Source organism: Hemicordylus capensis, chromosome 8, assembly GCF_027244095.1.
Source record: "Hemicordylus capensis ecotype Gifberg chromosome 8, rHemCap1.1.pri, whole genome shotgun sequence".
NCBI lineage: Eukaryota > Metazoa > Chordata > Lepidosauria > Squamata > Cordylidae > Hemicordylus > Hemicordylus capensis.
The window spans coordinates 27,741,023-27,767,423 of NC_069664.1; the positions used below are offsets into that span (position 1 = coordinate 27,741,023).

Genomic DNA, 26,401 nt, shown 5'->3' on the forward strand with positions numbered 1-26,401 from the left:
GTTACAGAGGTGCTAAGGGACCTCAGAGTTTCCAGCCAGTCAGGTCACCCCAAAAGTTCCAGAAGTTGGGAGATCCAAACATTTAGATCTATATTCCAAACTTGACCTAAGTCAGCAGGGATCAATGTTATCCTTTAATGCTGATCTTCTGAGCCGAGAAGAATAATGACAGAACTCTTCACATGGATTAATAGATTTCTGAGGTCAGAAAGGTTCACTCTCATCATATACTCTGAATTCCTGTTCAACACAACTCACCCAGAATGTCACAGATTTCCCCCCTGAGCTCAGGAAATATACGGTGGATGTCAAATAGAACCTCCTTCCGTCCCAGACAAAGATTATAGGTTGGCTCATGCAATGGAGATGGGGCTGCAGCTCAGTGTGCAGGTCATCTGCTTTGCATGCAGAAGGTCACAGGTTCAATCCCTGGCAGCATCTCCAGGTAGGACTGAGAAAGGCTCCTGTCTTGACACCTTGGAGAGCCATTGCCAGTCAGTATACTAAATGGACCAATGGTCTGTTTCTGCATAAAGCTACTTCCTATGTTCCTGTGTTCTTAATCATGCACATTGCTTGGATCACTTTGAGGATCAAAAGTTGAATGTGTTAATATGCTCCATTTAAAAGCACCATGCCTGATCTGACATCAGGTGACGTGAAAAGTTTCATGTGTGGTAATTAACCAGAGGTAACTCATTCAAGCGCAAAAGTCTTAATCTGATGACGTAGCTGGCGGTGTTTGAATCAGCCAAATCAGTCAAAGTCTTGGAGAGTTCCAGTGCTGGAGAAAGGGTTGCCCTGTTATGTTTGACACCAGGGGGCTGCTACTTTGAAAAAGAAAAACAAAAGCCAGGCTATGGGAGCATAATTCCTTACATGCATGTAAAGGGGCTTAGTGAATCAGGGCCACAACCTATAAATAAAGAGCTTGAGAACATAGGAGGAAATAATGTTAACGAAAAGCAGGGAAGGTTGAAAATATTGTGGTGCCTAGGTGCTGGACATGGTCCTAGTGGGGCCAGACCCCTTTCAGAACAGATCCTTGCCAGTTCTGAAAGTGCCGGGGGAGGGGGGCAGGTAGGAGGGGAACTTGCCAGCAAACTCCTCTTCTCTCCTTGTGCTTCCAGCAAGCTTCACAAGGAATGAGAAAAGAAGCCCTCCTTGCAAAGTTTGAAAGGGTCATAGTTCTTTTATTTATTTATCAAATTTGTATGCTGCCCCAAACTTCCATCTCTGGGTGGCTTACAATAACATAAAAACAAACCAAAATACAATAGTAAAAACCTTAAAACAATTTAAAACCACAATTAAATTAAAAAGCTGGGGTGAAAAGGTCAGTCTTCAACGACTTTTTAAAAGTTGTCAGAAATGGGGAGGCTCTCGTCTCAGATGGGGAATGCATTCCAGAGGGTTGGGGCAGCAACAGAGCAAACCTGCTTCTGTGTAGCCACCAAACGAGCTGGTGGCAGCTGCAGACAGACCTCTCTGGATGATCTCAATGCGCAATGGGGCTCATGGCAAAGAAGAAATTATCTTAGATACCCAGGGCCTAAGCTGTTTAGGGCTTTATAGGTTATAACCAGCAACTTGTGCTTTGTCGGAAACTTATTGGCAGCCAGTGTAACTCTTTTAGTATAGGAATAATATGGACACTTTGAGATGACCTGGAGACCAACCTGGCTGCTGCATTCTGTATAAACTGCAGTTTCCGGGCTATGTACAAAGGCAGCCCCACATAGAGCGCATCGCAGTAGTCAGGTCTGGAGGTTAGCAGCATATGTACCACTGTTCTGAGGTTGTTCATCTCAAGAAACTGACACATCTGGAGTATCAGCCAAAGCTGATAAAAAGCATCTCTGGCCTCTGCCTCAACCTAGGATACCAGGGAGAGGTGTGAATCCAGGAGCACTCCCAGACTGCGCACCTGTTCCTTCTGGGGAAGGGTGACCCCTTCCAGAATGGGCAGATCAAAATCATCTCCTGAGTTCTGACCCAGCACAATAAGTACCTCCATCTTATCTGGATTCAGCCTCAGTTTGTAATCTCTCATCCAGCCCATTTCCACCTCCAGGCAGGCATTTAGGGAGGTTATGCCTTCTCCCGATGATGTTGAAATGGAGAAAGAGATTTGGGTGTAATCAGCATAATGATAACACCCTGCATCAAACCTCCTGATGATCTCTCCCAGCGGTTTCATGTAGATGTTAAACAACCTCGGAGACAATATGGAGCCCTGAGGGACACTATACAAAAGTTCAGATTTTGTAGAACAACAGTCTCCAAGGGACACCATATGGAATCAGCCTAGGAGGTAGGAGAGGAACCACTGCAAAGCAGTGCCTCCCAACCCCCTCAGATGCCCCAGAAGAATACTATGGGCAATAGTATCGAAAACCGCTGAGAGGTCCAAAAGGACCAACAGAGTCACACTTCCTTTGTCAATCCCCTATTGGAGATCATCCATCAGGCTGGCCAAGGCAGACTCCACCCCATAGTCTGCTTGAAAGCTAGTCTGAAATGGGTCTAGATAATCAGTTTCATCTCTCAGTCACCTTGCCCAACCACAGAAGGTTGGAGACAGGCCTATTGTTGCTCAACTCTGAGAGATCCAAGGCAGGCTTCTTCAAAAGAGGTCTAATGATTGCCTCCTTAAGGCAAGGGGCATCCTGCCCTCCCTCAGAGAAGGCTTGGTCCGGAAGAGCTGCTCTGACAGCAGTAGCATCTTGTCACCTTGCTGACACCCCATTAATCTACTGCCTGAGCTGACTGCCTCACCTTGCCTCATGAAAGGGCTGCACTGGCTACAAGACCCGTTTGCATTCAGCCACATCTGCCTGCAGCTTTAATGCCAGTACAAGCAATATAGCAGAGCTTTTAGTTAATATATCTGACTAAAAGTTTTAATTAAAGCGATTTGTTCAGCAGGAAAACCTGACTAGAAATCCATTAGAATAAAACAAATTGTAGCCACATTGATGCTTGATTTATAATCCTCCTCATCACAGGGAGACAATTTGCAGATAGAAAATTACAGACAGGCTAGTGCAAGCTTCAAGGAAATAAATGCTTTCCACAGGTCTTGGGAGGTTGGAAACTACAAGTACGGAACAGGAGAGGGATTTTGGATGCCTCCGAAAGCCTGCAATTGAATTAATTCTATTGTAGCTCATTAATTCCATGTAATGTCTGGATGTTTCTCCCCTAAAAAAAAGAAAGAAATATAAATATCTATAGGGCCCCAAGGCTGGGCTTTAACATTTGAAACATTTTATTAGGGAGATTAGAGGGAAACAAATGAAACGATTTAAAGTTACTATCATTGGAGGGAAGGTATAAAACATAATTTGAGTAATGCCTAGAGCCCGACAGAGTGCTCGGTGAATGCAGTTTTGTTTCCGAACATTAATGGTGATGGTAGTGTGTGCAGATAAAAATGGTTCTGGATTTTATCGGCTCAAATGTCTGGTTTCCAATTGTGCAAAACAAACACAATTCTTGTCTCTATGGAAGCCGCAAATAATCTCCTAAACCCCCAACGGGATTGGAGCAACCAAGGATTTATTTTTGAAGAATGAAACCTCCAGATTCTCAGTTGTGACTTTAGGAGCCTGAATCATGTGGACGATTCTGTGGAGTGAAAGATTTATGGGGTCCTTCCACCCAGCAGAAGACTTGGAACCCAAGTATCAGAGCTAGACTGCAGACTTTCTAGTCCTTTCTAGTCAGGGACACACAATGGTCAATCTGGATGGGCAAAGACATTCGAGGAATGCTCTGATTCATAGCCCCATACAGGGCAACAGTTCACAAATCTGGAAATGTTCCTGGTTCTTGACTTGACAACACCTGACACCAATCCACTGTGGGCCTCAGTGACCCCAACCATGGAACTTGCTCCATACCGACTCTTTATTTAGGATTCCTCAGAATTGTCCCAGGACAAGGAGGACAGAAGGTAAGCAACATACTTACAAGCAAAGGATGTGAACTGCTCTCTTTGCAGCTCAGAGGTCTCCCTACTTCCAACTCTGCCCAGGGGTGTGTGTGTGTGTGGAATCTATGGAGATGAGTGGTGTCAAGAGCTTCATGAAGCCCTGAGAGCCAACCAGTTAAGTCAAGAGTTGTCTACTGAGAACATTTGGCTTGAAGGTTTGTAGGGCTATGGGGCCCTAAAATAGCTCCCCCAGACTTTTACAATTTTTCACCTGTACTACTTCATTTTGTAGTGGTGAGGGTGCTCTTCTTCTGGGAGTCATGACATAACATCATTCCAAGAGGGCTTTAGGGGGAAATGGCATCTGCCAGTGGGGGTAGAGGCACCATTTTAGTCCAAAACTTCCCTGGGGGTGATGCTACATCAGGGCATAGCAATGCCTAAAGGGGGATTTTAAAGGAGAAAGCTGGTAGTCACCATGAAGAACCCTTTGCTTGCACCATCAGTAAGTTTCACAATTTTGCCCTATCCCTCAACGCATCACCAGAACATCCCCATTTCTCTATCTGCAAATAGAGGGGTGAAACTGAGGTGGTGGCAGTGGAATGTCATGTTGACCCAGCTCTTATGTGGGATGCAAATTTTCCAGTCAAGGTCCAACACACTAACAAAATCATGGTAGGACACAACCTCAAAACCATGAGCCAGAGCTAGTCCCAAGTACCTGGACCAAAGAACATGGCACCACAGATGCTAGTATTAGTAGGCTGTATTGTAGGTTTCATTATTGAATTGCAGTTTATGTGAAAAGACATCATTGTGTGGAAGAGCTGTCTGCAACAGTAGGTGGAAATATCCTGACATAGAAAGAGAATGAGGCTGTTCTCATGCACAGCCTAACCCAACATAATCCAGGGAAGCCAAGCCTGGATTAGGCTGCACACGAGAACCGCTGGGATCGGGCCTGATCCTGGCCCAGCATCGCCTAGCCCAGCTTCTTAGCCCAACTTCTAGTTGGGGTGAAGGGAGTGAGGACTCCCTTAACCCAGTCTTCCTGCTTGTCTGTCTCCTCAGCTGCGTTCAGCTTGAGGAGACACAGAGACAGGCGCTTAGAGCTCCCGTCCCCTGGGGGAATCTTCCAATGCACCACCCCCAGCATGCAATGCATTGTGGGATACCCTGAGGCCAGGACACATCATTTCAGCTCTCCAAGAATGGATTGTGTGGGAGCACGGATGGTGCTCCCAGCAACATTTGCCGATCAACTGGGGAGAAGATGAGTGAAGCAAAGCCTTCCAAAGCCTATATTTAAAGAAAAGGATATTAAATTAAAAGGAGATGGAGACAGCAAATGGCAGACACAAGACATTGGAAAGGTCTAGGAGGTTGAACTGCCTGCCTGAACAAGGTATCAAGGGGCAGATCTTCGGAGAGTCAGGTTAGCTCATTACGGGCCAAGTAAAACTGCTCCAGCAATGCTTATTTCTTCCCAAACTTTCCCCCTCTTGATCTCAGAGTTTGAGAATCTCAGTCTTAGGTTCCTCATAGGAAGAAAATAGCTGAGCACATCATCATCATCATCATCATCATCATCATCAATGCTGTGAAGGCCACTGCCCCCACCCTGAAAAGAACAGCTGGAGTTGGGTCAATGCTCTAGCTCTTTGCTTCTCTTTACGTTTGGGTCACATGTGATCCCCTGGTGGAGATTCCCTGCTTGAACCCAGAAAGCCAACTTGCTGAAAGGGATGAAGGAAGAAGAGCTAAGTTGTTGCCAAACACGTACAGGAAGCATTTCAAACCAAACCACCTGGACCAATTCCATGCACAGCCCTAGAACATAGGAAGCTGCCTTCTACCGAATCAGACTATTGGCCCATCAAGCTCAGTATTGTCTACACTGCCTGGTAGTGACTTCTCCCAAGGTTTTAGGCAGGAGTCTTTCCCAGTCCTACCTTGAGATGCCAGGAATTGAACCTGAGGCCTTCCACGTGCAAACCCAGTGGTATGTCCCTGGTAATCAGAGCAAGACAGCTCTCATGTGGAGAGAACAGTATTCCCTGTAACATGGATTCCCAGGTGTTGTTGACTACAACTCCCAGCATCCCCAGCTGCAAAGCCCTTTGGTTGGGGATTATGGAAATTGTAGTCAGCATCTGGGAATCCCTGTTGGATTCCCAGGTGGATCCTCTAATGTGTAGCCCAGCTCTGACTACATCATTCGCATATGCAAGTGCTTGATGATGTGGCCATCCAATGATGACAGGGCACAGGCGGTTGGGTCTCTGTCATGAATTTGCCTCTGTGTCACACTTGCTTGTGAAATATTTGCAGGTCGTTCCAGGGGGGTAGCTATGCACTCACCTTCTGCACGGACAACAAAATCATCGCTTGTGTCCTGACCTTCTGCCAGCGGTTCCTATCTGTGCTCACCTGCCATGTTTTCTCTCTCTGCTGAACTGTCTAATTAGTAGGATTTAAAGTCATGATGAGTCACCCATCTTGATGGAAGCCAGCCAGCCAGCCAGCCTCACAGCAATCCAGTCTGATGTCCCCCAAATCCACAAAGATGCAAGGAAAAGAACTCATTTCCTTCAAGTGCACAGAGGAGGGGCGGGGAGAGAACTGGACAAGAAGCATCCTCAGCTGACCCCGCTTCTCAGATGTAATAAGCTGATTTACCTCTCCAAAGAGCTGACCTTCAGAACATGCCCACTGCAGGAGAATCAACCCTTTGCCCCCCTTTTCCACCTTTCATGCCTGATGACTCTCTCCAGCTCCTATTAGTTTAATATCCTTGCTCTTAAATATACATATCATCTCTCCTACTTTTGACAGCTCTCCCCCTGCCCTACCCCAACATGAATTAGTTGGTCCTTCCGCCTGCTATCCCATAGAGCCAGTCATGCTGATTTTATCTCCCCCCCACCCCTCGTTAGGATGTGATTGCAAAACTCAGAGGGTTCATTAGTGGCTTGATAATCCCGCTAGATTTATTAGTTTAAATGGCTCCTCTCTCTCTCATCTCTTTTCCTCATTTAAATATTACTAATTTCCTTAAATTTCTCTTCCATCTGCCCAAGTTTTCAGCCAGCTTCTCCTTCCTTCTTAATTAACCCTGTCAGAAATTCAGTTGCTCTGAGGTAGGGCTAGGCATTTTCAATACATTAATCAAGACATGAGTGCAAATAAAATTTCATTTGCAGGGAGTGACTGAGCTTCAGAATGGCCCTCAATGGGATAGCAAACATTTAATCAAGGATTTAAAGTTTTGTACATAGAAGCAAGTAGCAGACTTCATTAAACCAGCCATACAGTACACCAGGTTTAGCTTGCCTTAAGCCAAGAACAATTGCTTGTTTTAGAGAAGCATATGCCTTGCCCCTCAACCATCTCAAGCCAGGAACAGCTTTGCATAGGCACTGGTGCATACCTTGACCTCTCCACAACAGCCCCAGAGTCAAGCAGAAGTAGTTTGCCTCAAGCCAGGAACAGGCATTTTACTTCAGTAACAATGCATGCCTAGTACACTGCAAACAAGATTCTCCCTTCTCCATTGATTTTTAGGCAGCATTGTCCAGAGGTGGGCAACGTGCAGTTCTCCAGATGTTGCTGAACTACAACTCCCATCATCCTCAGCCACAATTCATTACAACTGGGGATGATAGGAGTTGTAGGTCAGCAACACCTCATCTGGAGGGCTGAACTCAAAGAAAGCTCACCCTACGAACTGTCTGCTATTGGTGATGTGATTTCTTGCCCATCCATTCCATTCCCCTACGCTTCGATTACAGTTCCTCCCTGCTTGCTTCCATCTGTTCCTGCACCCAAATACACAGCACGCTCTCTGCTCCTCTTGGCACACAGATGCGTGCGCGTGCACACTCACAGACAGAGCATAAATATTCATGGAAACAGAGCCCCACTGGGGCTGGAAGGCACCTCTAGTTAATCACCTCATCCGTCCCCTTGCATCCAAGGCAGCTGAGATTTCATTACCCCAAACCAGCCTTAGTAAATGGGTGTCTGATCTCATCTGCGTGGTCTCAGGCGATGGCCCCCTCTCTGTGCTCCTCCCCACACTTGCCTTGGCACCACCCACCCCCAGCCTCTCCACTCCTCTAGGAAGGAGAGAAAAATGTGCCTGATGTTTAACCAGGGCTTTTCCTTGCTGCTGCGTAAGCCTATTAGTTCACATTTTAATACAGAGAGGCACCAGCAGGAGGGAGGATTTAACACCATGGCTCCCCATTAAGGCTAATGGGTGAAGCAAAAGGCAGTCTCTTCTGCCATAAGCTGTGCTGCAAAAGGCACCCTGCACTGCCTGTCACTCTCTAGGCACCCACCCCCAAGTTGCCAATGGACTCAGTCTCTTTATGATTAACAACTTCTTTCAGTGCTGGGATGGGGCTGTAGCTGAGTGGTAGAGCAGCTGCTTTGCATGCAGAAGGTTCCAGGTTCACTCCCTGGCAACATCTCTATGTAGGGCTGGAAAAGACTCCTGCCTGAAACCTTGGAGAACTACTGCCAGTCTGTGTAGACAATACTGAGCTAGGTGGACCCATGGTCTGACTTGGGATAAGGCAGCTTCCAATGTTCCTATGCTGGTCTGAAAATTCTCATTGAAGAATAACTGGCCTCAAATTTGGGGGTGAGTGGGCAAAATTTGGAGAGGGGTGGAACTGGAGGCTGTCCTGGTTGCCCATGAGGAGTGGTGAGGAAAGGTGAAGACAAAGACAAGGCAGAGTGAGTCTACAGGACCTTGGAGAGCTCCAAGGGAAAAAGTTGATTCAATGCTGTACCTCTTATTTTCTCAGCACTGGCATCACAGGATCATGCCTGGCCAGGTCAGAAGAAACCAAGGGGATGCTGGGAGAAGCCATTTTGGGACCTGGAAGAGGCAATTCTGCCCCTTTCTTCTTCCGTTCTGTAGCCCTGAGCAATTCATAGGAAGGTGTCTTATATGGAGTCAGGCCAATGGTCCATCTAGCTCAGTATTGTCTACACTGACTGGCAGCGGCTTCTCCAAGGTTGCAGGCAGGAGTCTCTCTCAGCCCTATCTTGGAGATGCTGCCATGCAGTGAACCTTCTCCATGCAAGCAAATGCTCTATAGTCCCATTCCCTAAGCAGACAGTGCTCACATGTGGACACCCATCCAAATGCAAACCAAGGTGGACCCTGCATTGCAAAAAGGACAATTGATGTTCGCTACTGCAACACCAGCTCTCCTCCTCACTGGAAAGTCTCTTGCTGTGATCCTGACTCACCGCAAGAGACCCCAATATACAGACCAGAAGACTCCTCTCCTGGTTGAAATCCAGATTCTGATAATAACAGGTGGGAAGGCATGATCTAACCACCTTGTGTTCAAAGGAATGCTTATATACCTGGAGGCTTGGTAAACTGCCCTGTAGACTAGCCCCTCAAGCACCTGAAAAAAGGTTAATGTTCCAAGCCCCCAGAAACAAAAAAGAAACCAGCGCTGATGGACAGGAGTGGCTGTTTGATGACTTTGAAGTACCACAGATAAAACTGCCAAGGAAGGCTTTTTAAAAAATCATTTATATGGCATAATAGAGCTATTGAGAAACGATCATGAGAAATCCACACCAAGATTTGCCGACGAGGAAGATTTGCCAATGGCAGGAGAAATTTCTCACAAAAGTTAATTTCAAGAGAAGAAAATTGCATCCAGTGTCCTCCCGAGTCTATGTTTCAATTATAGCATTAGAAAGCCGATATCAATTTTAAGAAGCCGGAAAGAAAACTGGAATTAATTCTCCTCATTAGCCACCTTCTCCCCTCCACAAAGGAGAGCTCAAACCTTCATTTTAAAACGTAAGAAGTGCCCCCTTTCTAAGTATGCTAAAAAGGAGGCAGTTTTGCCGAGGTAAAAGGAACCTCAAGACACAGTTGAAATTACGACAAGTTTCATATCGACAGTCGTCGATCTGCACATCAGAACAGCTGCAAAAAGCATCACAACCTGGGTGCACCTTTGTCACCATGACACAAACATTGCTCTGGCATTAGATACTCAACATGAGCTGGATCCTGCTGAAATATCCCAGTTCCTGCTTTTTACAAGACTAATTATATCCACTTTTAAGAGGAACATCAAAAACAAACAGGAACAGAATTAGCAGCTAGCCCAGGGCCTTTTGTAGATCTTGCAGACCTGCAACCCCCATCCTGCCTGATTACTGGCCACTGTGGCTGGGGATTAACCATTGGAGGGTCAAGGTGTGCAGCCCTGAATTAGACAAATTAGCAAATCCCCTGTCGCAAAACATGTTACAAGTCATAAAGTGATATTTTCCAGCCATTTTGGTCACCAGTCCTAAGCATACACACTAGGAAGTTCAGATAAGGTTCACTTAAAACATCTGAACAAGTCGTTCCCTTTTGGGATCACACCAAATGTCCACCTAGCCCAGTTTTCCATTTCCAGCTAAAATTTTCTAGAAAGTGCATCAGCAGGCCAGGATGGTTATGGTCAGTTGCTATTGCTTGACCCCAGATTCGAATATTCAGTGTACAGTCCCTGGTTTCCATTTAGCTGTCAGTAGTCATGGATAGATCCGTCCTCCCTGCAATGCTCAAAGCGTTTTTTAAATGCTAAAACAACATAAAAATTGCCTTGACCTCTGCAACTGCAACATAATGTAAAGGAAAAACATTTGTGCGCCAAAAAGGAAGTTGCCAAAAGGGGAGGCATTTTCAGGCACCGCCAGAAATATCTAAGAGAACCAGTTGCTCGTTTTGGCTCAGCCCGATGTGAATTATTATTGCTCCCAGCTGACATATTTCACAACCAACTGAGTCTTTTAAAAAACAAACCCAAAAGTTTGCATTCACAGAGGGGCCTCCCCGCCTCCCCCCACCCAGGCTGCTCTCCTCTGCCTCCCATTTGCTGGCACCGGTGGAACTGCCAGACGCTGCAGAGACACTCACGGCACAGCTTTCATCAACAAGAATTTTTTGCACAGAGAGGGGTGAGCTGAGAAAATGTCTTACCAGATTAGTGAAGATGTAGGTGTAATAGGCTGACACCATCCCCAGTTCGGCTGCCTGCAGAGGAGAGGAGGGGAGAGGAGAGGAGAGGTTAGACAGGAGAGAACAACCGTTTTCCATTGCAGTGTAAGAGTCTGCACCAAATCTGTACGAATTGAGTCGTGGCTCCAGTGTTTGCTGTCTGGTTTAGACCGTGGCCTGTATTATCTCCCTGGATGTGAGCCTACCTCCTGCATGTTTGCTCAACTGGTCACAAGAAGGGTCTTTGATTCCCCTGGTCTAGCCATACACTTTCTAATCTTGCTGGTTTTCGCAAAATGAAAGGCAGAAGTTTCTCCCCCATTGATCTGGGAATTTGCTGGGGAACACACACACACACACACACACACACACACACACACACACACACACACACACACTCTTTGGATACAGATCCTGACATGGAGCCACCCACACTTGCAGAATCAAGAGAGAAAGCATACAATGTCTCAGCAACAGTGGACCTGGCCAAGGGCACACATGCCAACATAGGAAGCTGCCTTCTATTGAGTCAGATCCTTGGTCCAACTAGCTCAGTATTGTCTACACTGACAGGCAGCAGCTCTCCAGTGTTTCAGGCAGGACCTGTTCCCACCCTACCTGGAGATGCTGCCAGGGACTGAACCTGGGACCTTCTTTATGCAAAGCAGATGAACTATGGTCCCACCCCCATGCCTTTGCTAGATTACCAGGTTGCTTTACAGCAACACACACTTTACACGGGGGCGCACTTGAGAAATGTCTGGAAACTTCCATTGGTGCAAAATGCAGCAGCAAAGCTTTCAACAGGGGCCAGTTTCTCAAATCGCAGAATTCCATTATAGCAGCGTCAGAGGCTCCAGGTCCATTTCAGAGCTCCATCCAAAGTGCTAGTCATTCGTTTTAAAGTGCTGAACAATTTGGGACCGAAATACTTTAAAAGATAGTCTCCTTCCTCACTATTCTGCACACCTGCTCAAGTCATGGGGGCGGGGCACGGCTTGTATCCTGCCACCATCAGAAGTGAAGTTGAAGTCCAAGCAGGAGAGGGTCTCCTCCATCATGCTGTCCAGACTATGGAACTCCCTGCCTCAAGAGATCTAGTTAGCCCTCTCCCAGATGGCATGCAGAGGCTAAGTAAGAACTATTTTATTTGGCCATATCTATGCCATGAGTATTTCTTCTTCTTCTTCTTCTTCTTCTTCTTCTTCTTCTTCTTCTTCTTCTTCCTCTTCCTCTTCCTCTTCCTCTTCCTCTTCCTCTTCCTCTTCCTCTTCCTCTTCCTCTTCCTCTTCCTCCTCCTCCTCCTCCTCCTCCTCCTCCTCCTCCTCCTCATTATTATTATATTTATTCACTTGCTTTTCTCTTAATAGTTTTATTTGCTGCTGCTTTTTTTAATTCTTAAAAATGTACTGTTTTAAGAGGTTGTTGCTGTTAGCTGCCTCGGGCAACCAGGCAGAGGGATGGGCAAGCCGAGGCGAGCAGATTTTCAATAGAGAAACGGATTCTGCTCTCCTGCTCCACACATGGCTGCCTCTCCTCTCCATTCTCCAGCTCCGCACCTGGTCTCTAGCTTGGGTCAGTAAGCCACATCTGTTCTTGCGGCAACTGACTTTGAAGTCAGAAGCTTTCTGTTCCAAGGGCAGAAAATCAAAGAAAACCACAAATTATTTTCCCTGGCCTTTTTGCATGCACACACTGGCAAGTGGGAAACCAGGATGGGGCTGTCAGTAACCGTGTGACTCTGGGCCATAAGGGGGATGGTGTGTGCGGCGCGAGGTGCTGGCAGATCCATTGCTTGAGGCTGGTAGGGCTGGGAAACAGAGTCCAGGCGACAGCTTAATGAATCAAAGAGGGTATCTGGATGGCACCAGCTAAGGACTGCAGGTGGGAGTGAGGACCAGAATCCTGCCAGAGAGGAGAGTGCATCATATCCCGAGATAAAACACATGCCATTTGGCTGGTGGAGATAATTCCTTGTCAAGAAGAATAAGATTAGACAGACCAGAGAGAGAGAGATGCCGTATTCACACGTAACAGGAAACTGGAGTTAAACGAGGCAGAAGTTGGGTTTCTTGTACATCTGAAAGCATGGAACCTCTGTCCCGTTCAAAAAGCGACCTGAGGTTCCTTTCCTCAAACTCCAGTTTGAACCCTCAGATTGTTGTGAGTTTTGCTGCTCCTATCTGAGATTTGAGTTTAGAGTTGGTACATCCAAACGCCGAACTGGAGGCAGCCTTCTCCTAGACCGGAGTTGAGGGAATGAAGCTTGTCCCTCTCTCCATTCTGATTGGCTGCTGTGGTTGAGTAAACTCAAACTCAAATCAGGCCCTTTATTCTAAGGGTGATTCGAGTTCAAATCACTCGAATTGGCCCAATTTGAGCTCAAATTGACTTAAATTGATTTGCACATCTCTATTTGAAAGCCATGCAGAGGGTTAAACCCTGGCTCAGAGGGTTAAACCCTGGCTCAGAGTGTTTGCTTCATACTCTGCAAACCCTGGACCTCGCAAGTAGCCACTAGCCAGTTTATGATCATCTTCCTCCATTTCCCACCAGTACGAGTGCCGTAGATTTCAAGCCTGACAAGCTGCAAGTTCAAAGAGGAGATCAAACACAAAAGCCTATTTATGTATAGAGTATCTCTTCCCTACCCGTCTGCCCAAAGAACCCCGTACTTCAGTCAAACCAAACTGTGAGGATGCAGCGTTAAAACAATTAAAAATAAAATACGGAAAGAAGAAGAAACCCTTTCCATTTTTGACATCTTTATGTTGGTCACGGCAGGAGAATACCCCAGAGAAAGGGAGGGAGAGAGAAGGGGGTGTCAGAAGAAGCCGCTGGTTCTGGAGCTATGCAACATTACTATGGTAACAGGCTGAAGGGATAGCCCTCACTACTGAGTAAATTCATTCAAATCCTTTATTAACTTGGCAGAGAGAAAGAGAGAGAGAAAGACCATATCTTGGCTCTACTTTCCCACAGATCAGGTTGGGCCTTTTAGCAAAACACCAAATAAAACTTGTTGCTTGGTTTAGATATATCTACACACACAGACAGACACACACTCCTGCAACAACTTATTTGATGTGCAATTAAAATGATACGGCAGACTGATGAGATGCATTAACTTGTGGAAGATCTATCTGATATCTCTGAGAACTGGGCAGACTCTATTAGCTAGCTTGTTTTTGACCTTAGTCTGCGGACTGAAGACAAGCACATCTGTAGTACCTGCGGTGACTAATAATGGGAACAGCTTTGCATGAATACAAAATCTGCCACTTTGGATGGGCAAGTCCGGGCGGCAGGAGCTTCTATAGGCAGCTGTGTCTTTACGTCCTCCAAGCCACACTCTGCATCTCTGCAGCCCATGGGGAAAGCAGTCATTAATCAACATCAGAGAAGCGGTCAGATGGAAATGGAGGCTTCTGAGAGGACTTTTCTTTTGGTGCTAAAGCAACAACAGGTGATGACTGCATACTGTGCAGAACGTGGAGACTCTATGTATTCAGCATGGATAAGAGTTATTGACAGGTATGGACCTGCAGACAGATGTTGTGGCAGAAGGGGTTATGACCGTCTTTGAGGAAGTATTCTTCAAGCTGAGAAACATCCCATTCTTTTTGTTCAAGCCCTCCTCCCCACTCCTTGCCACTGAGTTCCATTAACTCGGCCCACCTGATTGACTGTTAACTGCCCCTGGAGTCCACGAACATTTCACTCCATTGAGTTACATTGGGGCAATGTTGGGATTTTTGCCCTAACTTTTTAAAATTCAGTTTACCCCCAAGCTGCCAGCACCTCCCTCCCACCTGCAAGGGCTCCATTTATGAGTCCATAAGGATTATAAGATTTCCATCTCCTTCAGGTATAGATATGGGATAGAAGAAGGCTCCAAGACCTCCGAGTGGCCTTAGGTAAGGCGCTACATTAGATCCCAGTCACAGGCTATCAGATTTCTGGTTCATGGCCCTTGTTCCCTGCCAGTTGCTTTGAAACATGAGTTGACTCTGCGTGCAGGCGAGTTACACGATGGAAATGCTCCATCCCTTCAGCTTGCTCTACATGAAACAAATACCACCACAAAAGTGTCCCACCTGAACTAAGCTAATGGATCAGCTGGGAGCACTGCCAGCAATTTAAAGCCAAGGGCCTCCACCCCCAACATTTAGAGCACCATTTTTAAAAAGCTTCAGAAAGGAAGGAAAATGGTCAATGTAAAGAAATCTGTTCACAGATCAAGAAAAAAAAACAAAGAAAACAAAAGCTTTGGTTATAGACTTGGAACAAGAAACCCCTGACCCTGTTTTGCACATGGAACTAACTCTAAACAGTAGCTTTTAAACAATGAGTGGCTCAAATACTATTTGATGGAAATTTGATGGATCTCTGCTTGGCCATCACGCCTATGATCTATTGACAGTACTCCCTCAATTTAAACCTTTTAAAAATCCATCTAAGCCAGAGGGCATCACCACATCTTGTGGCAATAATAATGATGATGATGATGATGTAGCATCAGCAATGTGCATGGTACTTAACAGTCAATAAGGTCTTTGCCCCAAGGAGCATGCAATTTAAAATTCGACACAGGGTAGTGGAAGTGAATTTTGCAAACAACAAATATTGAACTTTGCATTGCATGAAGTACTTTCATTTTGTTAGTCCTGAACCTACTGCAAATCTATTTCTTTTGGTGACTGAAAATCCAAAATTTTCAAGTTAGCAGCCTCGCCCCAAACTTGGTAGGCTCAAGCTGAGGAAGGTCTCCTGCTGCCTACCTTCTGGAGAATGATGTGGGACATGGAAGCATTGGCATGGACAATGATGGTGGCCGTCTTGTCATCCCTGATCTCTTTCAGCAATGGCGTAGGATCCCAACTGTCATCCAACATCCGGACTGAGAGAGTTTCCTTAGAGATAAGGAACTGACGGAGTAACCTCTCCAGGTTTAGAAGGCCTATGTAGGGGAGAACACAGAAGACCCATGTAACATGTTAGCCATTCCCCCAATTTCCCCTTTCCCACAACCAGAATAACCAGGCAGGGCAAATCTGGCCACAAAAGACTTGGAAAATAAATTGAATAATGCAGAATGCGTATCCATAAACATAGCCCCTCGAGTTCTTTGTATCAGAAAAAATAAAACAGTTCACACCCTTGTCTGACCATTTCAGGAATAAAGTCGCTGGTTTTCCCCCTGGAATACTTTCTGTTGATTTCACAGCTGCAGCTGTAAAGAAATTCAACAGGTAAAGCTTTGCCTGATAAGTTGATGGCATGATTGTGAAAGTGTAACATTTTGAATAACATTGCAGCAATGGTTACAGAATGCTGTAAGGAGCCAACATGAGGTTTTCCACACATAAAACATGGTGAATACAGACAACTGCATTCAGAGGCACCTCTATCATGAGGCAAACTAGGCAAAGACCTCAGTTGGCAAGCTCAACATGACGTGGTCTTACACCTCCACCACAAACATCAACCCACTTGCCTGGCATCACTCTTTTTTTGGGCGGGGGGCTGTTGTAATCTGCTTCCTGACTTGGACTCAAATGTTGTTTTGGTTCTGGTTCAATATCCTGCTTTGTAGGGATCACTTGAACCACAGTTTCCTGATTCAGATGCCATGGGAAACTGCGGTTTAACAAGCCAGAGTGTACTGGATTAAGGTGTGCAAGAGGAAAGGGAAAGGGAGAAGGGGAGCATGAGGGCATATATCCAGTTCCCAGTCCAAGAAACCATGAATAGTTAGACTGGGATTGTTGTGTCTGAGCTGGGCCATTGCCGGAATACAAAAGATGCTTAAGGTACCTAGTAAGACAGAAATAACATGAAATGTATGTCGGAGGCTTTTATTGACTAGTATAAATTAATGCAATAGAAAGAAAATGCAGTCACACACAGTTTTAACATCCATGCCCCCAGTGCTCTCAAAATCTATGCAAAATGGTGTGTAGTCTTTACATCCATAATAATCAAAGACTGACATTTATAAGACCGTTCTTGAATCGATGGCTTCTGAAAGCAATGCTTTTCACTGATTAACTGCCTCACTTCTGACTGATTAAAGTAACAATTACGATAACTTCCTACAGGTGATGTTTTGAGGTTATTTAATGAAGGCAATAGTTGCTCGCAAATGAATAAGACAGACAATTGTATGTTTGGACAATCTTCTTGTTGAAGCTTCTGCTTCTCCCCCTGTGCCACTTTCCATGGTGTACCACCGGAATTAGAATGAGATAAAACCTGATTAATAATAAATTAAAAATGCTGTTTTATTAAATGATAAATGGATCTATGATGAATGAGATTAATCAATATATTTAAAGGCTTCAGCCATGAATTAAATTTATGAAGCTCTTTAGGAAAGTTCTTTTTGTTCATCAGAAAGAATCTCAGGATGCACCGGAAGAGGTACATTTCAACTCCCCTCTACAGAAAATTGTCAGATGCGATCTTGAAATGAGTTCCTTTTGGGCCTTTGAAAAGCTTGATGGAGGGCTGGTCTATCAATAGCTAAGCTATTTGCTATGATCACTAAATGGAACCTCCATGTTCAAAAGGTAGCTGCTTATGAATACGGGATGCAGGAGAGAGGCCACAAGGGAGAGGGCTGTTGCCTTTACACACTGTTTTTCGCTTTCCTGGAAGCATCTGGTTGGCTGATGACTGGAATGGGTATGATCACTCTAGACCTCCTGGGTCCCAAGTAGCTCCACCTGCCTTCTGACTTGCACCACTCTCTCCTATACGAATGGTCACTTGCTCATCCTCGTATCAACTTCCTTTTCCAGCCAGCTGACATTGCCAATTCAGCAAATCATTTCCTGTACTAATTTCAGACTCAAGAGTTCTCCATTCCCTATTCTTGCTAGACCCCTCCCTGTTCCTCTGCTCCATCAACTTTGCCCTGCCTGCTTAGACAGGCATCATGGAACTGACCTCTGTTTGGCTTTCTGAATATTTTCTCCATTATATCCCTCAGTTAGACAATTTGGTCTGACTTCCTCCTTAAGAATTGTCTGTCCTTGCTGCCCATTTCCAAGAAGTCCTAATCTTGCAGGGAAATGGTGGTGCCCCTCCAAGATATTGACAGAATGGTGGAACAGAACCAACCTGGACCTCTACATCAAAAGTTGTGCCCTACTGTCCAGAGATGTTTCAACATGCTTTTCAATCCCGCGCTGGGCTAAGCCAGGGTCTCTACCAAGGAAGAGATCCAGGATTGACACAGACCCTGGACAGCTCCAAGTGCAGGGAGTCAGCACCTTGGCTAGAGCTGGGCAGGATCACAGGGGCTGGATAATGCAAGACTAACAGAACGTTGCTCCAGCAGGTTCCTGCAGAGGACTGTCCATTCTTATGGCTGCTGCCCAAGCAGAGGGAACTGGTCAATCTAACCCTCCCCTAGGGAAGGCTCTGTGTCTTAAAAGGTGCCTTGTTTGGTTTCTCTGGTGTTGGTGATGCTGGAGAGTTTTTACTAAGACTGGTAGGTCCTCAGGGGACTCTGAGTTGGAGGATGAAGGCCGGGTTGTGTCCTTCAGGCGTAGTGGAGGCATTTCCCTTGTTCTCCTGGTGTGGGACGGTCCCAGTGGCATGGGGGCATTTGAGGGCTGGGTCATTGGTTCTTCCCATATTGTTTCATCTTCAGAACTCTCTGTCTTATCCCCCAACTGGGGGATAAGACATTGATCCAAGGAGGTCCTGGATCAATGGTCACAACACTGATCCAGTTCTCAAACAGAGGGCTTATCTACCCTCCAAAACCTGAACTGATTTGATGCTAGCTTAACTATCATAGCTTCCTCCCCACCCCCACCAAATCCTGGGAAGGATATTTGGTGAATTCACTGAGAATTATATTAGAATAGGGCTGCACAATTTGGGGCCTCCTTCAGATGTAGGACCACAGCTCTCATAGTCCTTGACCACTGGCCACTGTAGCAGCGGAAAATGGGAAGTGTAGTTCCCAAACAGCAAGCAGCTGGAGGGTCAAAGTTCTGGAACCCTGAAGTAGTCTCCTACCTGCCCCTGCCCATATTAGGGGCTCTCGTTCACACATGCCAGGATTCCTTGCAGAGAAGGGATGAGTATTAACCATGTATCAGTCTGTGGTGCAGAAATTCAGCATTGCAACAGGACAAAATATAATCAAAGGTTCAGACTGCCACCCCCCTCAAAGATTCCCATTGAATCACAAAAGGTAACCAAGTAATGCATTAAAGGGATGAAAAACCCAAGATGAGGAGGCTGTACTCAGTGGAGGTTATTTTTCACCCGGGGCATCCATTTGCCTACGCAAGTTCCCTTTTTCCTGCTCTCTTCCCCAAACTTAGGAATTCATCTGAATTCCAGCAATCATGAATTGCTTTGCTAAAGTCAGGATTTAACCATACATGGAAGGCCACCTTGCTCCTTGAGCACCACCTCAGCTGTCAAAACAGCACTTAGCCCTGCTTCACACACGTGGAGATTTAAAGCCACCAACTGCTCACACCTCTCCCCTGTGATCATCACACACATACACGAATGTTTCTTTTAGGGACAAATAATTTTTGGCAGAATTTCGGCAGAATTTCTGTAATCTCCTCCACTGAAGGTTTGAGATGCTGGAAGCATTTTACTAATGCAGAATAATCTACAACCCTGCAGAAGTTGGAGTTTTTCCAAGATGATGTTCTGCAAATGACTCTTTTTTGTCAGGAAATGGCTGTTGTCATCAGGGCTGCTGTGGGAGCCAGGAGCTGAGAAGTCAAACCATGAGCAGAGCCAAGAGGTCAAGCCAAAGAACATGCCATGATTAGAACAAGCCTGAGCTGAGAGAGACTGTCAATGACTAGGCAAAGTCCTACCCCAAACAGGAAGTCATTATAGCACTTCCTGTTGAGGAGAGCCAATTGACAGTTTGGCGGGGTGTGTCAACACAGAAACTCAAAAAAGAACATGAAACTAGGGATGTTGTTTTGGAATAGTTCTAAGATTGAGACAGTATTGAACTCTAGCAGTTTCTCAGAGAAAAGGTGGGGCTACCATGTCTAATTCCTCCAGAGGTCATTATTTTTTTTGCAAGGCAGTTTCTGGTTCACTCCTCCATTTAAATCTGCTCTGAAACATCCCAATAATCCTTGGTCATGAGTTGCTGGAACCCATTTTTCTCTGATCCCTGTACTTCAGGGGATTCTCAGCCTTAAGTTGGAAGGCTATAGGCCACCTCCGGCCTCAGGGGAAGGATGCCTCTGAGTACCAGTTGCAGGGGAGTAACAGCAGGAGAGAAGGCATGCCCTCAACTCCTTCCTGTAGGCTTCCAGTGGCATCTGATGGGCCTCTGTGTGAAACAGGATGCTGGACTAGATGAGCTTCCTTGGGCCCAATCCAGCAGGGCTGTTCTTATGTTCTTAAGTCCACAATGGATGGCCATTGTGATTGGGGATGACATGATTTGTGGTCCAGCAACATCTGGAGATTCAATTTTGAGAACTCCTGTTCTACCCAAGTGCCACCTTAATATGCTTCTGCTGACAGCTCCCTGGAAGCTGGCAATTAGCAGCTACTGGGCCATGCCACACCCTGCTGGTCAGTGCAGTAATAAATGGGAAAGGAGGCAAAAATTTATGCTCATTGAGACCAGCCGAAGATCTCTGCCTCTTAAGAGGCAGCAATTCCCTCTGGCATTTTCTAGTTTTATGTCTAATTTCAGTTCTCCCCTCAAATAAAATTAGATCCTGCTCCTTAATTTTACAGTCTTGCATTTACGAGGCCGATTGGAGCATCACCTACCTAACTCAGCAGCTAAATGGAAAGGCAATTCATGCTGAGATTTCATTGCTTCTCTCTTGATTAGTCCCTCCACCCCCACACATACACACACAGAGTGGCTTATTTTTATCCCCACGATCTATGGGTGCCGCTCTGACATCAGGAGATCAGATGAGCCTTGCTGGGTCCATCTAGTCGGGCATTCTGTTTATTGCTGAGGCAGGAAAGGAGGGAGGACACCAATGCAGAAGACCTTCTACCTATTTCCAACAGAGCTGGAAATGTTATGAACCTTATGAATGCATAACTGGAGCACCTGTGGGCGAGAGGGAGGTATCAGTGGGGTAATTTGCCAATATGTCAGTTTCACCAAAAACCTGAAGGAAAAACCTAAGAAAACAAGCCTCCCCCTCCAGACTGCCTCAATGGAATGGAATGGAATGGAATGTTAGGTTCCCCCCGCCACTAACTGAGCAAAGAGGCACCTTTTTGAAGTGGCGATTCTCTTATATTTAGCAGGGGGAGAGCAACTGGTCCTATCCATCCCCAGCACAGCATCCCTCCAGTGGCTCTTTGCTGGTGTCTCTTACGTTTCTTTTTTAGACTATGAGCCCTTTGGGGACAGGGAACCATCTTTATTTATTTATTATTTCTCTATTTAAACCGCTTTGGGAACATTTGTTGAAAGGCGGTATATAAATATTGATCGTTGCCGTCGTCATAATTCATGAACTCAGAGGACAGTTAATGGACAACCAGGTGGGCAGAGCTAAAGACACTCAGTAGTGAAATAGGGAGAAGGGACAAAAAGAACAGGGCATTTCTCGGTTTGGAGAATACCCCTCAAAATAGTCACAACCCCTTCTGCTTCTTGTGGGAAAGATGCCTAAAGCTTTTTGTCATGCTCAGGCACAGACTCAGATAACACATGCACATTAGGGATATACTGTGACATTCTGTTGCAAGCCTATATTTGCACAATATGTCCTCCATGCACCTTTGAAACCCCTCTCTTGCTCAATGCATTTTGAGTCAGTGACTTTTCTTCAGGGGCACTAGCTAAACAAAGCAATCTTCTGTACTGTCTCAGAGAAATTGATTACATTTCCAGAGCATCATTTAGGTTCTCTCTCTCCTTCCAACAGAAGCCAGCCAGATGCTTCTGGGAAGACCACAAGCAAGGCATGAAGGCTACAGCCCTCTCTTGTTGGCGAGATGCACTGCGTCTGAGCATGGAGGTTCCATTTAGCAATCATGGCTGATCTTGAGTGACTGACCTGTCCACCATCTTTGCTTAATCCTCTTTGAAGACCATTTAAGCTGCTGGGCCATCACACACCTTGTAGCAATGGATTACATATATTATTTATGCATTGCATAAATTAGATTTCATGTACCCAAGAGAAACGTGCTTGGGTTCCCTTGAATATATGAAGCTAACCCTAGAGATGTACAAAAACTCCCTGAGAAATTCCACTTGTCTTCTAGAAGCTCATTTCAATTTACTTGAAAATTCTCAGGTGTTTAGACTTGGGAAGACCTTGAGGTTTGTGTTCAGTTTCACTTTCTGTGAAGTATCGGTGCTGCTAACCCTAGGGACCTGCAACCCCGCCCACCCACCCCTGAGAAATTTCACTTTTCTTCTAGATCAGGAATGCAAAACATTGGTCCTCCTTCCTCCCTCCAATGCTGGATGACTATTCCCACAATCCCCAACAATTGGCCACTGTGGCTGTGGATGATGGAAGTTGTAGTCCAAAAACTGCTGGAGGGCCAAAGTTTTGCAGCTTTGTTCTAAAAACTCATCTGAGTTCCTTTGACTGTTCTCAGATGCTTCCCCTTCGCTATCCTGTCCCCTCTTCTTCTAAATCCATCTCCTTCGGTTTGACTGCTGTTGGAACAGCAGAGCTCTGCGGATCTAAACATGGACAAGTGTACAGGAGAATAGCAAGTCATGTGAGCCTAGGTCGAAGGTTTTTGGAACCCCCCCTTACCCACTGAGTGAGAAGAACTCCTCACTACCCTAGCTCAGACCTATCACCCACACGAGGAAGTCAAGGATCCGCCGTTGTCGGAAGATGTTCCCTTCTGTTCTGATGACGTGAGGCTCTGAAGTACCCTGCTGCTGGCAGACGGAGTCTCTTTCAAGGGGCTGTTTTACAGGCCAAACATGAGCCAGGGCTTGTAGGCGCCTCCCTGCCACTTTGAAGTACATAAACGAGGACCACCAAGGAAGGGGAGGCAGAATCGGACGTGGGCTGCATGAAGAGCGGTTCCTCACTGTGCACAGCAGCCTGTTTTGAAGCCTAATCGGTAGAAATGCCTCCCGGGCAGCAAAGTGGTCTAGGTCAAAGTCATGGGCACTCGTCAGAAAATAAAATTCTGTGCCTGGGCACTCCAGATATTGCGCCAAGGAGAGCTAAGTTCTGCGACCAGCATAAATCATGCAAATTATTGCTATGCAATGTGCCGACTTGTGTGTCTGCAGTATTGCATAAGGTATCCCAGATTGCTAGTGATGGGGGAGGGCCGCAAGGGTGGCTCTGGGGGGGGGGAAGTGCCCCTTCAGAAATGTACGTGCTCCCCCCAAGTGCCCCCCATTCCTGTTTCAGAAATCTAGTAGGTGGGACACAGCTCGCCCACTCAGAAATGCACGTTGCCCCTTCTGTGTCCCCCTCCGGTTTTTTTCTGGGGCCACCACTGGAGATCCAGGAGCAAATTTTGTCCCCAGGCACTGTGAAATGTATTCAGTCCATCCTCTGGCTTCTGAGGTTTTCAGCAAACATTGTTCACACACTTGCAAACGTATCTGCTCAATCAGAGGTCTAGAAACTTACATTTTTTAAAAAAAGGGCGGAGATGCACTGGCAACTTTTTTTTCCTGGTCTCCCACAGAATGGCAACAGATGTAGCCAGGCCCCTATTCATGCACTCCCTCACAGGCTTGGTGCACGCCCCTAACACTGCCCCTAATCAAGCCTTGTCGAAGAAAGCCAGTTTCTCCTTAAACCGTTGCTTCCCCGCTCCCCGCCTTCATCCCTACCAACAATTGGCTCATCCAGTCATACCTGATTAAAGCAATCAAACCTGACTCAATTAACGGATGGGTGATGAGCTATTTTAAAAGCGGTTTGGTTCCCGAGATTGTCGATCCTGTTAAATGGAGAATCAAATTAACCAGGGATAGAATTAAGTGGCAGGCATCTGTGTGCGCCTGCCTGCAGGTGTGTTATACTTTCCCAGGATTCAATATCTGTGGGGATTTGCACATGGGTGCACGCATGAGTGTATATGCTGCAAGGTACATCACTCTGAGGACACAGACAGGTTTAGCTGGACTCTGCACTGGAAGCTGCAGATTATCTTTTTCTTCCCTTGATTTCACACAGACAGCCCTGCTGGATCATGCCCAAGGCCGACCTAGTCTAGTATCCTGTTTCCCACAATGGCCCACCAGGTGCCTCTGAGAAGCCCACAGGTAAGAGGTGAGGGCATGCCCTCTCTCCTGCTGTTGCTTCCCTGCAACTGGTATTGAGAGGCATTGTGCCTCCGAGGCTGGAGGTGGCCCACAGCCACCAGAATAGTAGCCACCGATGGACTTGTACTCGATGAATTTGTCTAAGCTCCATCCAGTCATTGAGGCTAGCAGCCACTGATAGACCTCCGTCCTTTCTCCATGAATTTCTCTAATCCCCTTTTAAAGCCATCTCAGCCTGTGGCTGTGATTACATCTTCTGCCACTGAATTCCGCAGATGACCTCTGTGTCGTGTGAAGAAGCCTGTTCTTTGTGCTCTTTCCTGGTTCTACAGCCCATCAGTTCCACTGGATGAGCCCGCCCCCTCCACACACCCCGAGTGCTGGAATCATGAGAGAGAAAGGAAAACTTCAGGCAACTTACATTCAGCTTTGGCACAAATGAGGCAGGCAGTGGTGCAGTTAAAGAAATTCAGGATCCCAGCAACAGCCACGCTGATGTCCGTGTTGCTGGGGTGGAGGTTCAAGGTCGTGAATCTCTGGAACTGGAGCTTGAGGAATTCTTCGGGGGCAACCTTGAAATGGGGGACCTGAAACAGGCAGGAAAAGAAAGTGATTACTCAGGGAAGGCAAGAGTGTATTAATCACATCATTTCCCCTTAGGGAAGTCACATGGGCTTTCTTAATTACCTCCATTTGCATAATAGAGTAAGGCTGCCGACCGTATGTGTGGGGTGGCTGCAGGGCTTCCTTGCTTTGGAGAGGCTGGTAAGTTTGGTTGCAAAACTCCCAGGACTCTTCCCTGATTACTTCTCAGTTGACAGTGAGAAGCACTGCAGTTGAGCAGCTGAATTTGCAGCGTGTTGGCTTTGCCGAGAAGGATGGGCTGCTGTGAGACATGCTCCCCAGAGGGACCACGGCCACAGATCCTAATAAGAGCTCGTTTGCCATTAATAAATCAAAGTGGAAGCAGGGGAATTCGGCTGCCTCCCTGGGAAATACAGCAGCCCTGAAGCCCGAACAGGGGGGCTCCTTCACTTCCTTCCAAGCGGGGAGGTGTGCTCTTCTCAGGGGCCTGGAGCCAGAAGAGCACACCCTGGGAAGAAGACGAAAGAGACTGACATGGTGCTGCCGCCACAGCTTTGCAAGGTGGGGACCTACAGAATATGCCCCTCTGCAAAGCAAATGGGTTGGAAGAAAACAGAAATGTGGCAAAGGGAAACATCTGGTCTTGCTTCATTAGGAGAACGTCAAGTTCCCTCTGCTTCCATTGCTGGGGTTTTCCGGAAGCGATCGCCTTGTGCCTGCGACCGTGCTCCTCTTGGGGGAAGGCTGTTAACCAGCTGCAGTGCCTGTTTTTATTGGAGGCATATGCAGTTTGGCTGGTAATAGAAAAGTTAAGGAGCAATAAGCTGCTCTCTGCCTTGATTTCACTCCATAGCCTTTAGCCCAGGCTTGATTAAGAGAGAGGGAGGCAGTCTGGGTGCCTCTGGGCAGCTTCCGTTAACTAAAGCAGACGGTGCCTCCACAAGATGGGCTTGTTGATCATTCAGTGGTGCCAGATGGAATCTGGGCCTCGCAGCAAACACCATCGTCGGCAGGGCGGAGGGACTGCCGGAGATGGGCCTCCGGGTCCAGCCACTAGCTCAGCAGCAGAACCTTGAATGACCTTGAGCAACTCTTCCAATGTCTCCCTGCTTAAGCAACTTCCCTCTTTGAAAAGAACAACTGTCCTCCCTTCCTCCCACTTTCTGCCTTGTGCACACAGAGGAGCTGCCCTGCAGGGAATAACACGGGGCCCCCTGGGTTCTCAAAATGCTGCTGCAAAGCATGGAATGCAGTCAGTAGAGTCAATGTTCACAGAGAGCGACTCCACATCTCCTCAGCTTTTGTTCTTTCCTGTGGCACGAATCTCTCTGCTCCAGTCCCTGACTGCAGAGAGGCTGTTCTCCATTTCATCTAAATGCAGACAGGAGAGTGGGGAGCAGGGCCATGGGTCCATTGCACTGGCGGTTTTGCGTTGCATGTGAATGCAGCCAATGTCTCTCCACATTCCCACCCAGGGTTGAGCCTTTTCCTAACTTCAATGCACTGCATCACATTGTCACACAGGCCTTCCTGGGTCTTGGCATATGCCCCAGGGGTGGCCCGGGATATGGTGGCCCCTGAGGTGAGTTGCAAGATGCTG

General features: G+C 46.6%; 1 protein-coding gene across 5 annotated transcripts in view; it reads right to left on the minus strand.

Annotated features, from left to right (window-relative positions):
- The window catches only part of GRIK4 (glutamate ionotropic receptor kainate type subunit 4), a 341,226-nt gene that overhangs the window by 85,244 nt on the left and 229,581 nt on the right, over positions 1-26,401 (minus strand). For all 5 annotated transcript variants that reach the window (XR_008311082.1, XM_053269826.1, XM_053269825.1 and 2 more), the window contains 3 exons: positions 24,638-24,803; positions 15,755-15,933; positions 10,956-11,009 (listed from right to left, as the gene is read on the minus strand). Coding sequence is in view for 4 of the 5 variants with exons in the window: in XM_053269826.1 (XP_053125801.1) it covers positions 10,956-11,009; positions 15,755-15,933; positions 24,638-24,803 (399 nt within the window). In the remaining variant the exon portion in view is untranslated. The remainder of the gene's footprint in view (positions 1-10,955; positions 11,010-15,754; positions 15,934-24,637; positions 24,804-26,401) is intronic.